Source organism: Rattus norvegicus, chromosome 5 (assembly GCF_036323735.1).
Source record: "Rattus norvegicus strain BN/NHsdMcwi chromosome 5, GRCr8, whole genome shotgun sequence".
NCBI classification, from domain to species: domain Eukaryota; kingdom Metazoa; phylum Chordata; class Mammalia; order Rodentia; family Muridae; genus Rattus; species Rattus norvegicus.
In genome coordinates, this window is record NC_086023.1 from 73263721 (window position 1) to 73280124 (window position 16404).

The 16404-nt window shown below is 42.1% G+C and overlaps 1 protein-coding gene and 1 pseudogene across 1 annotated transcript in view; one reads left to right on the top strand and one right to left on the bottom strand.

The window, feature by feature from the left end:
* Tmem38b (transmembrane protein 38B) overlaps nt 1-16404 on the top strand; it is a 35722-nt gene that overhangs the window by 8059 nt on the left and 11259 nt on the right. Inside the window, exon 2 of the mRNA NM_001014191.1 lies at nt 9155-9311. Within this exon, the coding sequence (NP_001014213.1) occupies nt 9155-9311 (157 nt within the window). The remainder of the gene's footprint in view (nt 1-9154; nt 9312-16404) is intronic.
* Plet1-ps1 (placenta expressed transcript 1, pseudogene 1) lies at nt 6507-9032 on the bottom strand (annotated as a pseudogene).

Here is a 16404-nt window from a genome sequence, read left to right on the forward strand (position 1 = left end):
GGTGGACGTCACCACCCTTGGCTACATTGTCAGTTTTATTCCACCTTGTTTTGTAATGAGGATTTTCTCTCCTTTATACTTTTTTTGTTGTTGTTATTTCTGTTTTTAAGGTTTTTGTTTGTATGTTTTGAGAAAGAGATTTATGTAACCCAGGATAGCCCTGAACTTACCTTAGAGCAGCAGTTCTCAACCTCTGGGTCCCTCCATCTCCAAAAAATATTTACATGAGATTCATAATGGTAGCAAAATTACAATTATGAACTAGTAATGAAAACCATTTTATGATTGGGGTCAGCACAGAACGCTGAACTCTATTAAAGGGTCACAAGCATTAAGAAGGTTGAGAACCATTGCCTTAGGGGTCCCCTGAGTGCCAGGTCGTATGAGGGACTCGTGCCACTGTTATTTTCATAAATCTTAAAATAATTTGGCCACGGTGGCTGTGCTATGGTGAAGATTTGAAATCTCATTTCTCAGGAGGCTGACAAGTGATAATCCTAAATTCCAGGCCAACCTAGGTTGCATATAGAGACCCTTTCTCAAAAACACAACAAAAATAACCATCCAGTCCCCTCCACCTCAGAAAACCCCTCCTCAGACAGTTGTCTTTAAGTCTTTGTTCTCATCCAGTAGTCTGTTCTCTAAGACCCTCCCCTCAAGGTCTCATGTACCCCAGGCTAGGTTTGAACCAGAAGACACCTTGGCATTCAGGTCTTCTGGCCTCCACCTCCTGAGTGCTGGCGTAACAAGCATTCAGCATGGTTTCTTTTGCAGTGCTGGGAATTGAGCCTTGTACCTCCTGCATGATAAGCAAGCACTTCAGCAACTGAGCTACACCCCAGCCTTCTGAAATTTAATCTACAATTATTTCTTCTATCCACGACAGCTTTGTTTTAGTCTGAAGTCTTCAACAACCATTTTCCTAACTTTCAAATCATATGTGCTTCATTAAATCACATTGTCACTGAGCAGCGTCTCTTTCAGGAACTGTGTTAGACATTGAGGCTCCCTAAACAAAAGATAGTTATAGCCCTAAAGAAGCGCAGCTCTTTCTTCTCTTTGAGGGGTGCCTCATACTGCGGCACTGTCATTCTTACATGGTAATGATAGTTACCGAATTCAGCTCCATGAAGACCGTTGCAGCGGGATATGTATAAATCCCTATGCATTTCTTTTCTGATGCACTCGTTTGACCGATGTGGAGTTTGGGGAATGAAGTACCCTTCCTAGGGCACGTGGGTAGTAAATTATAGAGCTTGTTCTTGACTCCAGGTCTTGCCTGTTCCAGTTTCTTACTCTTTGCTGTTTGCTTTCTCTTACTGTTCTGGGTTTTCAGTATTTACAAGTCTCAATAAGCTGCCTTGTTGTGTTTTATTCTCCATGATTTTTATAATTTCCACACCACAAAGCAATTTCTCTACTATTTTTTGTAATTAAATCCAGAAACAAAGGATGCCGCTGAGCCTATATCTAGTTTGTGGGTGATGAAAAGTTGATATATCAAGAATTTCCTTGTCAGTCTTGGTGTTAGGGACAGTGGAAAGTGACAGCAGCATACCTTGCAGTTTTTGTGGATGCTTATATATATGCATCAAAAGGACAAAAGTCATAAATGGATGGCCTGGGAGTGCGCAAATGTACCAGTCCATGTAATTAATATCTGGATAAGAAGACAGCATCCATAATCTTCAGAAACACCCTGTGTTGTATGATTTAAAAAGCTAGAATAGATTCTATCTGGTGTGGAGTGAGAAAGGATGTATGAGAAGTGACCTAGACTGGGGCTGGGGTTTTGTTTGTAAAGTACTTGTGACACAGCGTGATGACCCGAGTTCCATCTCACATAAGCCATTTTCAGAAGCTTTGTGCTGTGGTGCCCATTCCTAATCCTAGTGCTGGATTCCTGGCTAGCCAGGCTAGCTGAATTGGTTAGTTTTAAGTTTCATAAAAGACCTGTCTCAAAAAGTAAGCTTAAAGGAGATACCCAGCTTCTACCTCTGCCTCTACATGTGCATGACTAAACTCTACCAATAATGGGGTGGGTAGCATGGGTGAGAATTTTAAACTTAGCATCCTGTTTGCACAGTGAGTGGGTGGGACTGGACACCAGCTAGAGTGTCTCCTCCTCAGGGGTCCAGTTTTGGCTCTAAAGAGATTTTTCTCTATGAATTTTAATGATTTCAACTTATCTTTGTTCCCCCATAGTAACTGCTTTGAGACGCTTATACCTCCTACGCTGTATTTACCTTTGCTTTTCAACGGCTCGTTTGACAGTTCTATATGTACGTCGTTCTTTATATTAAATCCTCTCTATTAAAATAACTGTTTTCTGTTTTCTGACTAGACTCTTAACTGATAGCAGAAACCCTGGAGTAGAGCTTACCTTCACACTCTGGTTTGCATGTGTCTTGTTATTTTGGTTTTGATTTTGTTTTGCTTTACTTTCAAAAAAAGAAAACATGTCTCTATGTAGCCCTGGTGGTCCTGGAGCTCCCTGTGTAGACCAGGCTGGCCTCGAACTCATGGAGATACATCTGTTTCTTCCAAGTGCTGGGATAAAACGCTTTTTTTTTTTTTTTTATTAGCTCCAGTATACTATCTATGTAGGAAAGCCATCTGATGCTGTGTAGATGCCCAATAAGATCATCATCTGTGGAACATGTTAGAATGTAGGAAAGTTAGCATAGATCTGAAGGAAGACGGGTGTGGTCCAGTCAACTGAAGTGCTTCTGCCTTTCCTTTTTCCTTTTAGATTAGTATAGAGAAAAAGGCATTTGATTATTAATTGCAAGCTGCATTATAGGTGCTGGCTGCCGCCAGAGCTACTGCCTGTCTACATAGGATGATTCACAGCCCATCACCAGGAGCCAGTGGCTTATAAAAGACCTAACTGCCAAGCCACGTGCTCGCCATCTCTTGTTTTTCAAACCATTAGTTATGAAGAATGCTGCCAGGTCTTGTTATAACCAAGTTAGTGACGCTGTTTCAGGCTCAGGCTGTGGGTTCTTTTGGGATTTTGTATGTGTGATTCTCGGTGAGTTCATGGACGGCCGTATGATTTGATGTTTAGCTTTCATTCTTAGTAAAATAAGTCTAACTGGAATGTAGTGTTTTCACTCCATTACACATCAGCTATGACTGCTTTTCTGCCAAATTGGAGCTGGATGATTGAACAGACACTGTGTAGCCCACAGTGTCTAAAATTCTTACATCTAACCAATAGAAGCAGTTTGCTAGCTCCTGGTTTCATTGGGTAGAGGGAAATGCAAGCTCCAACTGTGAGCTGCAAAGGGCTTACTATAAATAACCTGGGTCATATGACTGGGCTACTCTTCATGTCCCTGACCACTGCTCTTCCCAGCACAGCCACTCCCCATGCCTTTCCAGCTCTAGGAGGCTATATGGGTACAGGCTTCATTCAGTTAGGCCATTTGCCTGTCACGTCCTCCGCTAGCTGTCCATTTGACATTAAAGTTCATATGTGATTGTATTTCAGCCATCCTGTACTTGAAACTTAATTTAGGTTGCAGTGTGACAGCTTTTGCAAAGAATTTTTGGGAAAACGATTCTGTTGATAGCATATTTGAAATATCTTAAGGTAGGATGGAGAATTTTTTCTCTTGCTCTTAAATGTATGTTAAAAATTAAGTAATTTGGGGCTACAGAAATGTGCATAAAGCACTTGCTGTACAAGCATAAGAAAGGAGTTTGGATTTCCAGAAGCCAGGTAAAAGCCAGACAGGTATGCTGGCCACCTATAACCCCAGTGCTGGGGCAGACTCAGGCAATCCCTGGGGCAACCTGGCTCGCTAGTCTAGCTGGAATCAGTGAACCAGGGTTCAGAGAGAGACCCTGTCTCAATAAATAAAATGGGTGGAAATTAAGGAAGATACCAATGTCAACTGTGTGCTTCCATATACATGTACACACATGTTCACACACACCCATGTACAACATGTATATCCACACACGTGTGAATACCCATACACACACCACACACACATGTACACACACACATGTACACACACACACATCCACCCCCCCCCCACACCCACAGCTCCAATTAGTGTAGTCTGAGCTAGAGAAGCTTTTCTTACTGACAGGATTTTGAAAGTAGAGGGAGGCAATCCCCTCCCCAGAGCTCTCTCTTCTCTCAGAGTCTCCTCTAATCCATCCTAGTTCATTGGCATAAGGATTGTTGTGTTTACTTTCTCTGACATGGTGGGCACACCATGCCCACCCCCGCCTTTCAATAAAATGGTGATATTCTTGGCATAGAGGAGTGAAGGAGCAGCAGCCAAGGCTTTCGTTTAGCACGTGTGTTATTGCTGCTCCCAGATTGGTCTATTCAGCAACTACATCAGCCAGCAGCGTCTACCGTGTACTCAGCATAAACATGACTTTTAAAATATCCTTATAAAGTATATAATATTTTCATTTTGTATAGGATACAAATGAATGCAAAAGAGATTGTGGCTAGAGAGCTCCTGAGTGCTCCTAACTGTGTAAATTGTGATAACACTCGGTAAGGGAAGTTAATGGTGGCATAATTTTAATGCTTAAATGGTTTGAGATATTTCACTTTTTTTTTTTTTGTCATCTGAACAGTTTTAGAGTACCTATTCCTTACTAAGGTCTCCTTTAAAATCTTAAAGATTACGTCTTAAATTGAGCTATGACTTGTGGACAAGATCAAGTATCTGATGAGGTCTTAAATGCAGTGAGTAAATCGAACTTGTGAGAAATGTTAGTTGCTAGGCTTAATGAGAAATGAATAGCACTTAGTATGTTTGATTTGTGTTATCTTGATGGGTAAAGGGAAGTCTGGATGTATATGGGTCCTCTTATTAGCCAGCGAATGCTGAGTGCAGGAGAAAGGTCATTTGTTAGAAAAACACTCTAAATGTGAGCTTATGGGAAGTAGTCGGTTACTTTAGAATATGTCTTCATAGTGATGGCCACATGGCGCACTTTAAATCTTACTCAGGTAGAGCTTCCATTCCTAGAACTCATCTCCACTGCTAACCAGGGTATGCCTCTGTATGTGAGGAAGTAAAAGGGGGGAGGGGAGGGGAGGGCATGAGTGCACACAAGCCTGCATGCAGGAATGCATATGTGAATGAATAAGTAGCCTAGAGGAATAGATAAAGTCACTCCCCAGGAGACACATGTGACTGTGGAGTCACATGGTCATGTGGACATGGAAAAAGGGGCAGGCAGTTTTGCTCTTTTCCCCTGATTTTCTTGTGTGATGATGGAATAACCTACTGCTTACTATGTGCCATTCTCACTGTCATAAAGTTCTGGAAACGTCCGTCTGCTGTGGATCCTTATGACACTGCTGTGAGGTGGGATCGCCCCCAGCACACACACTTTTCCCACGCAGCTGGGCACTGGAGGTACTTGTACGTCACGGGGGAGAGCACTCAATTACTCGTTAACACCAGAGAAGGTACTGGAGCCAGAGTGTGTTGCTAGGAACCTAGGTTCTGTGCTCCACCTGCCTCAGCTGACTCTACTGTCTTAGCCCTAGGTGTTTCAGTGAAGTGTTAGTTATTCATTGATTAGTGAGCGCTCACAGCCCAAAGGAACAGATGAAAGGCCACTTCCTTACTGTGCTAACTCATCAGCATGTGGTCAGTCACACTGCAAGAGAAGATATTGAACAGGTTAATACACTCGTTTGCATAGATTATCTTTACCTTAACTAGCTGTCAATCTACCCACTTTCTTCTTCTTTCTTGTTCAATATATCATTTATTTGACTTAGGAAAAAAAAAGTCATGTGTCCTGTCATTGGCTTCTGAGGCATAGTTTTTATATACTTTCTCTCTTCAAAACCTACGGACTGGTCTGGGCACAGTGGGCTAGTAGCCACAGGACAATCACTCATTTCTCTTTTTCCTTCAGTCATATAAGTCACCTAAGTCCTTTGTAACCTGAGTAGGTTTGGCCAGAAATCTGAAGATTATTCAGATATTCCCCTCCCCACCCCAAAGCCCAGGAGGCTCATGGAAATACTTTGGCAAGAAACACAAGTTCTCATTGCCTGTCAACATGTTAAACTGAGAGTCAGAACTTCAGGTTACAACCAGGAAGGACTAAGTATTTACAAAAAACAGAATTTGTGCCCTGAGAGAGCCAGGAAATGTTTGTGTTCCTCAAACGCACTGGTGTCTCAGGTCTGTGATCCAGAGGTGGTGGAGCTGCAGACTGAGGACATAAAACCTTCATTCATGGGCTGGAGAGGTGGCTCAGTGGTTAAGAGCACTGACTGCTCTTCCAGAGGTTCTGAGTTCAAATCCCAGCAACCACATGGTGGCTCACAACCATCTGCAATGGGGTCTGATGCCCTCTTCTGGTGTGTCTGAAGACAGCTACAGTGTACTCATATACATAAAACGAATAAATGAGTTTTAAAAAAACAAAACCAAAAGCCTTCATTCTTGTATGTGTGAGCTCGGGAGGATGCCCTGGAGGTTGGAGATTTGCTTCCCCAGTTTCCTTTAGAAGAGGAGTTTACTAATGAGAAAAACAAGCGCCTGCCAGGGGGCTGCAGAGAGTACAGATGGCCAAGCTTGTGGCTGTGGTCACGGCTATGGTTACGACTGTGGTCTTGGCTGTGGTCATGGCTGTAGTCATGGTTGTGGTCCGGCTGGTCTCAAAACTCTCAGGAGTTGGGGTCAAGATCGAGGATTTTATTTGTTCCAGTCTCACAGATGACTCTGTAGCTGTGCATGTGATTAATGACAGTGAAGACCTGCAGATTGACTTTAGTCACATCCTCAGAATTAGGAGCTGTCCAGGCTGTCCAGAAGGCCGGGTTGCTTAGGTATGTCCAGTCATAGACACTGCTGTCGCTGCACTTCTGATATGCTCCACCCCAGATGCCCGCTGGGTTGTTGTTCTCCCCAGCACCAACTGACTCGTTCACGGGGACTGTCACTGTATAGATTGTATTCCCACCAGAGACCTCAGCCGTAGTGTTGATTCTCACATTGTCAGAGCTGTAGACTTTATCAAAGACCACGCAGGACCCATTATCACTGGCAAGCGGGGGAAAAGCACAGAGCCAGGCCCAGGAACAGCCCCAGGTGTGGCAGCAAGGAGCAGAGCGCAGGTGCGGTCCCAGTCTGTTGGGGTTGCAGGGCCTGGCAGTAGTCTCTACCCACCTTCTTCCATTTATATGTCTAATATCTAATATTTATTATGTATTATATATATTCAGAGGTACAATAGTATCATATTTAGGATGGATCATCCCAGTTCAAATGATCAAATCAAGAACATTTCTCACAGGCAGGCCCGGCTGCTGGGGTTTTAGTTGATTCCAGTTGTAGTCAAGTTGACAATCAAGGTTAGCCATTAGAAGCAGCAGTGTGTCTTAGCTATCTACCCTCTGTCCCCATTATCTTTGACATTTGAGTTTGTTCTTTATTCCCAGGTTGATATGTTGAAAGCTTAGTTTGTTTACTGTAGGTACTTAGTTTTCTAAAGTAATTAAGGTTATAAACCTTTCTTAAATAAAACAAACAGCAAACCTATTTCGTCATTGGTAGTGGTAGGGTACTACAGCAGATGTGTGGAGGTCAGAGAAGAGCTTTGTGGAGTTGATTCTCTTCTCACATCTTTTCATGGATTCTGGGGCGCTGAACTCAGGTTGTCAGACTTGTACAAGAACCTGTACCCACTGAGCCACCCAACTGGTCCAACTTTTCTTTTAAAAAAATTAATTACACTATTTATTTATTTAGCGCGCGCGCGTGTGTGTGTATGTGTATGTGTATATGTGTGTGTGCGCATGCGTGGTTGTCAGAGGACAACTTGTGGGATTTGATTCTCTCCATCCACAATATCTGTCCTAGGGCTCAAAGGAAGTTTTCAGGCTTGGCTTACTTGCTAAGCCATTTCACTGGTCTCCGACCTTAATATAGTCCTTTGACACATTGTTTCGGAGTGCTCACAGTAAGATTTGGGGTAGAAGGAAACACTAAGTGGGACCTTTTTTAAATGAACCATCTATTATTAGGGGATTGGTAAAAAAAACTTGGATGATATTTTGAGGATGTCAAATTAGTCATTAAAAATACCCCTGTGGCTGTGAGATGGCTTAGTGGGGAAAGGGCCTGATGTGCAAGCACGGAGACTGGAGTCTGTGTCCCTAGCCCCTGTTAAAGCTGGCCATGGTGCTGGAAGGGTGGCAGCAGGAAGAACCTAGGAGTGCTTACCAGCCTGTGGAGTCAGAACAGAGAGCTCGGGATTTTGTGACTGACCTTGTCTCTAAAAGTAAGGTAGGGAGCCAGGCAGAGTGATGCATGCCTTTCATTCCAGCGTTCAGGAGGTTGAGAGAGGTGGATGGATCTCTAGTTTCTAGTATGAGACTAGCCTTGTCTACGTAGAGAGTTTAGGCCAGCTAAGGTTATATAGTGCCCTGCCTAACAAAAGGTAAAAGACAGCAATAGAGGAAGAAGCCCCGGGTCAGCCCCGGGTCAGCCCCACTTCCGTATGTGCACACATAGGCAATTGCATCATAGATTACTCAAGCACATAGATGTGTGCGCTAGCTCTTACCTTCTCCCCCACCTCAAAAACAAACCCTATGTCTGTTTGAAGAAAAACCTATTGTTTTGGGGTTAGAGGACTCGGTGGATAAAGCACTGGCTGCACAGGCGTCAAAAGCTGACTTTATCTCCAAAACCCAAGGAAAAGGCAATTAAAGCAACACATGCCTGGAACCACAGCGGATCCTGGAGGCTTACGGGTCTGTCAATCTAACTTCGGCAGCAAGCTTCGGGCTCAGCAAGTCTCAAAAACTAGTGTGGAGATTCGATCGAGGAAAGACGTCCTGACGTCACCTCTGACCTCCACGTGCATGCACTGGAGAGTACCCTCCCAACATACCTGCACACACTTGCACACACCTGCACATACCTGCACACACCTGCACATACCTGCACACACCTGCAGCCATCTCACTACACTCCACACAGTGAAGCCCATGACTTGAAAAGAACACAGACTTCAATCGCCATGATGAGCTCTCTTATGAGTATAATTTGTTAGAAATAAACAGTTTGTTTCTCTAGTGTATTGGGTGCTTAGCGCTTTTGGTAAATGTGCAGCTGTCTCAGGGCGTGTTCACTTGTCCTTTCAGGAGCGGTGGCCGCGGCCTGGAGCAACCCCCTGTCCAGCTGGTTGAGTGCTATGCTGCATTGCTTTGGGGGAGGAATTTTGTCGTGTATACTGCTTGCAGAGCCTCCACTGAAGTTCCTTACAAACCACACTAATATTTTACTGGCATCTTCAATCTGGTAAGTTGCCTTAGGCCGCACTATGAGGGTTTTAAAGAATTGGTTAATAGACTGTAGTAAAATGGATCTTTTCCCTTGAAAGTTTTTTATGTCCTTAAGTTAATGCATGTGCAGTGAATGTTCCCAAGTAGAGCCAAAGATTTTTAAGTGCAAAGTTTGCCTCTTGCCTTTCCTCCCCTTACCTTCGCCCAGTGGAAATTGTTCTTACAGTTTTTGTGGGAATATTTTAATGTAAGAGAACATCAAATATTGGCCCAAATACTTTGTTTTGTGAAATAAACAAATAGACATGATAAGGAAGTGTGAACAACTAAAAAGTCCAAATGGTTATGGCTTATACATAACTTTTCTCATCTTCTTTTCTGTTGGCTTTGCATTTGCTTGTTTATTGATTGATCGATAGGTTCACTGTGTAGCCCTGGCTGTCCTGAACAAAACTCAGTATGTTCCTCGGGCTGTCCTCCAACTCACAGGGATCTACCAGCCTCTGCCTCCCCAGTGCTGGGGTTAAAGGTTTGCACCACCACATCTGGCTATTGGATTATTTAAAGGCTTCTGACGTCTTTAAACATGAATTTGGAAAACGATAGTAGGAATTGGCTTGGATTCTTCTTCATGCAGATTTAGATGTTCTTAAGATTGATTAATTAAGTTAAAAATATATTGATTATTGATACCAATGTATTGTACATGCTATGTTTTATTTAAAGAAAACTATGCTTTCTATTAAAACCCTATCTATTTATTATATATAGGAACATTTAGTGTTCATTGTCCCTGGGACTGGTGAGAGGGCTCGGTGGGTAAAGGTGCTTGCCACCCAAGCCTAGCAACCTGAGTTCGAGCCCCGAACTCACACAAAGCTGGAAGGAGAGGACCGATGCACAGAGAAGCTTCTTGTCTTCCACACGTTCACTGTGGCATGCAGCCCTCTGCTGCTCATGCACATGCAACACCGTGAGAAAAAGAACCAAAAGTACTTGTGAATGTATTAGGTAGTTGTAAGCAGGGTGAATGTTAAAAACAACATTGTAATGGTGAAGAAGTAGAGGGAACCTGTGGCTGTGGGAAGTAGGTGGGTGGAATTACTCACTTGATAGCTAGAAATTATTGAATTAATATTATATATCAGCTAAAATTCATTTCATATTATAACATGAATCCTGTGTTAGTATATTAGTTAGGGCTTTACTGCTGTGAACAGACACCATGGTCAAGGCAAGTCTTCTAAAGGACAACATTTAATTGGGGCTGGCTTACAGGTTCAGGGGTTCAGTCCATTATCATCTAGGTGGGAGCATGGCAGTGTCCAGGCAGATGTGGGGCTGGAGTTGAGAGTTATGTTTCTTGTTCTGAAGGCAGCTAGGAGAAGACTGGCTTCTGGGCAGCTAGGATGAGTATCTTAAAGCCCACGCCCACAGTGACACACTTTCTCCAACAAGGCCACACCTCCAGATAGTGCCACCGGTGCCCTGGGCCAAGCGTATTCATACCACCACACAAGTAGCTATTATAATTTTTTCTTTATTGGTGACATTAAGAGAAAAAAATTACTTAAATACCATGAAACTGTATGTTGTATCTCTCTGATCTGTAGCTAAAGGTTGAATTTATCTACAACTATTTTAAACATCCAGTAAATATGTAAGCTATCTAGTCAGGTATGGGATGACCGAGTGCATTGAACTGTTCTGCAGGATAAGGCTCCTTTATATATGACCAGGATTCCAAGTTTTACTGTGCTTTTGTTTTTTAAAATGCAGTGCGATAGTAAATTGGGATTTTTTTGGGGCTGGGGATTTAGCTCAGTGGTAGAGCGCTTGCCTAGCAAGCGCAAGGCCCTGGGTTCCGTCCCCAGCTCCGGAAAAAAAGAAAAAAAAAAAAAAAAGAAAAAAAATTGGGATTTTTTTTTACTAACAACAATTACACGTTTCTCTCTCAAGTAGTTGGTATCTAAAATCATGACTCACTCTGTCAGATGAGAACAGAGGAGAGCGTACTACCAAACTCAGACAGGAAGTCTCTAGAGATTGTATAGGCTGCTGCTATATGATCACTACCTCCCTCTTTTAGTAGTTTGTGTTTTTGGCTGTGGAAAGTGGGTGGAGTGGAGTTAATCACTGGATAGCTAGTATGTATTGAACTATTAGGTAAATTCTTTATATTTATTTTCATACTTATGAGTCCTATGAAGTAGCTATTGTAATTATGCTTTTAAAGATCTATTGATTTTTATTTTATGTGTATGAGTGTTTTGCTTGAATGTATGTATGTATGTGTGTATACATACATATGCATGCATATATGGTGTGTAACATGAATATGTGTATGTGCCTGGCACCTCAAGAACCCAGAAGGGAACATTGACTACCCTGGACCAGAAATTAGAGATAGTTGTGAGTACTCGTGTGGGTGGGTGCTGGGAATTCAGGCCAGGTCGTCTGGAGCAGCAGGAGCAGCAGCCAGTGCTCTTAGCTGCTAAGCCATCTCTCCAGTCCTTTATCACTTCCATTACAGTGAGGAGACAGACCCGGGAACAGTTCCAGAATGTCTATCTAGGTAGGTGTCGAGGCCAGCGTCAGAGCGAGTGTGACTGTAGGGCCCTGCGCATGACAGCTGCGCTGTGTCTTAGACTTGCTTACTCATCGCACAGCACCGCCCTCCACAAGCTCTGCTGAAGGACTCCCGTTCTATAGCGGTACTTTACAAAGGCACTAGCAATCTGGTTTGTTTTAATGTTGTGTAAATGCTGCAACTGTATAAAAAGTCAGATAGCCAGATTCTGTTAATGTCCTGTCTCTTCTGTTCCTAGCATTAAATACTCACCCCTTCCACTTCTGGTCTGGACTTTAGTAACTTCCTAAGAGGGCTAGTTGCTTTTTTCATTACCCCCATATCTATTCCTCACATAATGATGAAGTAATTATCTGAAATAAGTTACAGCGTGTCACTCCTGTGTGTAGTAATTTCTTTTAGGAACAACATCCTGAATTTTCCCATGACCTACTGTACATCCCTATAAAGTCTCCCTCTGCTCTCTTCCCTGTGCTGTTACTCCCGCTCCTCTTACTCCTTCCTTTCCAGCCGCACACGCACATTTGTGGACACCTCTGACTTGCCCGAGTGTTGTTTAGCTTGTTGTACCACTGTAGAGAGGTGGGGTTGCTGCTCATCCTGCAAAGATGATCAGTTTTAAAACAATGGTAGCAATAAGAACAAACCTATGTATGAACTCAGATTAAAGGATGTTTTGGGAGATTATACAGAGTGCAACTTTTGTGTTTATTTGAAACTAATTGTCCCATCTTTGGCCTGTGGGAGCCTTTTCAGATGATTCCCTCAGCCCTGGGTATTATAAGAGTCTTATCCTTTTTTCTGGAATTAGTTTTAGTTTCTTTTAGGGAGAAATAGCTTTTCCAAGGTTCACTCAGAGCATTGGAGACACTGCTAGGGCATCCATTGAACTGAGCTGGGGTAAAGAAAGAAAAAAGTGACTCAAGTTCATACTAATATTTATCTCTAATTCAAATTCAAGACTATTTATTATTTATCTTGTCTCTGTTATATATGTAATACTTGGAATTTAGTTACATACAAAGATTTGATATTTGTTGGGCAAAGGATGTTACAAAATTAAAATATTCTGACATTCCTAATTAATTTTATTCAGTTCTTTGCTCACCTACATTTAATTTTACTCATCTTTTAATCAAGGGTGTTTTCTGTGCTGTCAGAGTTTCACGGTCACTAAGCCATTTTTCCCTGCTTAGTCTTCCCTCTCCGAGTTTGCTCAGTCCGTACTTGATGCTATTATATCTTGGCCCTGTAGTTTGGCTCTTTGGAGCTATGGTGAGTACTGCTTTATCCTTAACAGATCATGACTGTGAGGCACGAAGAGGTTCGCAACTTAGCCAAGGAATTGGAGACCCTGAGTATACAAAGCCCAGATTTAAACTGTGTTTATTTTATCTTTTAGTTGGTGCATAAGCAGTGAATTGCTTTGAATTCTGGAATAGAAACATTGTCCTTACAGTCTCTTAAATATGAGAAATTATGCTGGAGTCAAGACGGTATATATTATTGTTTAATTATAAAAGTTTCAACACTTAGAATAAAATTCAGTCTTTGCTTCTGATTTTGAGAGTCAAATGATTTGGGGAATCATATTCAAGTAAGGTCATCTTCAGAACGGTAGCATGCCTGGGGATTAGCGCCATCTACTGGTAAAGACAAACAAGCGCTTGCTTCTGTCCCTGTGTAGCTGCTTTCTGAAAACTCCACATACTTTCATATGAGTTGTCTGTTTAAAAAGGCATTTATGGGGGCAGTACATAATTTATAATTTTCTATCTATTGATCTTATGTCTCAGAATGTTTTCCTTAAACTTCCAAGCACTCTGTAGGGGGATTATATTTAGATGAGGGAAATACATATGAGTCACAGTTTGCGTCTTTCTTAAGGTATATCCATGAAATTTCTTTGCTGTCCTAACCTCATACCAGTGCTATTGCAGTAGAATAGTGTGGGCAGAGTCTGTGTTCGTTTGGCTCAGTTAAGTGACACTGCCTCTGGAGGTTTGATGGTAAATGAGGAGGTGTTCTCTGTGAGAAGAACCCAGCGGAGCTCTTCCTGCTTGATCGCTGCTTAAAACCTGCTCACTGCTTTATGTTGGCTGTTTCCTATTTTCACTAGTTTCTACTCTCCACCATTTTTCTCTTTATTAATCTGACCCACAGTACTTAAAAGTATATGAGAAATTTATTATCTTCTCATTCCATTTTTTCCTTTCGTGTGTGTGTGTGTGTGTGTGTGTGTGTGTGTGTGTGTGTGTGTGTGTGTGTTAGGTGCTAACAAGGTAAAGGTGTTTTGTATATTACAAACTTAAGGTGAAATCACAATCTTTACAGAAGAGCCGTGCTGTTTAAATAATGACCGATTCCCAGAATTCATCAGAGGGACGTCCACAGCTAACTTACAGTGCAGAACGACTGTTTTGTCTGCAGTCGGTTGTTTTTCACGTTTATTTGTAAGTCTCTTGAACACTACAGAGAACTAACTGTTCCTTTTGCTCCATGGTGACTCAGGCGGGCACAGGGGGTTGTAACAAGTGAGGTTGTAGGTGTACTTTAGAAATATCTGATGTTAGGCAATGCCTTTAATCCCAGCCCTTGGGAGGCAGAGGCAGGGAGATCTCTGTGAAGTCAAGGCTAGCCTGGTCTACAGAGCTGGTTCCAGGATAGCCAGAACTGCAAAAGAAACACTGTCTTGAAAAACCAAAGGGGGTGGGGGGAGAAAGAGAAATATTCAATTAAAAAGGATAAAAACATAGGACTCAGAAGTAGCAGTAATTATAAATTATAGACTGAAATTATAATATCGCATAGTAGAATGTAAAAGTTGCTGTTGTGGTAATAAGTTTTAGCACATGTTGAAGATGGAATTATGGAAGGCAAATGGGGCTGTTATTACACTGGTTTTCTGCGTTTGAGCATGTCATTTTTAACATGAATTACTGCTGAAGGGAAACTATAGCATCTGTTCTTTACTCTATAAGAGGTGCCAAGCTTGCCTAGGAAGCGCAAGGCCCTGGGTTCGGTCCCCAGCTCCGGGGGGGGGGGGTTCCTCTTTGGAGGAAAGAACCAAAAAAAAAAAAAAGAGGTGCCAAAGTATTGTTTCATTTTATTAAGAATATATATACAATTCATTATTTAAGTGATTTTTTTCTCCATTGTCCAACTTCCTGGAAATCACTTCTACGTTTAAAACTTTCAAAATATCATATGTTCATGTAAACAATTTTAAACCATACAATTTTATTTCAGATTGCATAAAATTGTCTCCAGAGACTTCATTTCTTTCTCTCAGACTCTGTCTGAAGTTAACTGATTCTTTGCTATGTTTTTATTTTGTTTTATTTTGTTTTTTTTTTTTTTTTTTTTTTTTGCCTCCAGATTGACTGTTAATAGACTATTCAGTTCAGAGCTCTTTTTCCTTGTGCTGAATTTTTGGTTAGAGAACAGCTGATAAGATGTAGGATTCCTGGGGTTGAGGATTTAGCTCAGTGGTAGAGCGCTTGCCTAGGAAGCGCAAGGCCCTGGGTTCGGTCCCCAGCTCCGGGGGAAAAAAAAAAAAAAAGAACCAAAGATGTAGGATTCCTGCCATCCAGTGACCAGTCTGTCCACCTATGAGCACGATAGCCTTTATCTTTATGTTGTAAAGAACACTGTATACAGAGCCCCTCTGAGGTGTAAGAACCAACTATTTCAGCTGTACAGAGCCACTGCTTTCTGAGCTGAGCTGAAATGAAACAGACATTCTGTGGACTGTGAGTACTTGAGTAAGAAGGAAGGTAGTGGCTGACCATTGCTTCCGTATTAGGTCTCTGGAGCAGTGCTAGCAAATATTTCATATTCAGTGAATGCATGTAAGGTTTTTTGTTTATGACTCATGAATTAGAATGAAACTAACACTTGTTTTCAAAAGAACCAAAACAAGTGCCTAGTTTTCTGTGTCACTCCATTAGAAGGTGTACTGTGCTTTGTGTACCTGTCCGGGTATTAGGAATGGGGGACAACTGTATATTCTATCTCGTAATACTATTGGTAGCATTTGAGGGGTGCTGAAGAACAAAGGAAGATTCAAACCATAGGTCACCAGAGAATGCTTAGATCACTGGCTAAAACTAAGCTATTCAACCAGATTAAAGATTGAACTCTATTCTTTCAGCTGCATGAAAATACATTTTCCACAACATAAACCTATTTCCTCGTGAGTTGTCTCTGTCTTTGTATAGATTTTAACTTATGCTATAAGCTAAGGATCACACAGGTCGAGATGTTGGTAGGAGTTGGAATGCCACTCTGGCTTATCTGCCAAAAGGCTGGTGTGTCTAACTCCTTTTCCCTACGAACAAAGACACCGGATGCTCATAGCCCATCCCTGCTGGGACTGCTGAGGCACTTGCTTCTTTCTCTGGATGAATCATGCACCTAACTTTCTTTTCAGACTGTGTGGGTGAATGAAAAGCTGTATATAGCATTGCAAAATGTGTGCTCCTCCTTGTGACACAGTCTTATCATATATGTATCGTGT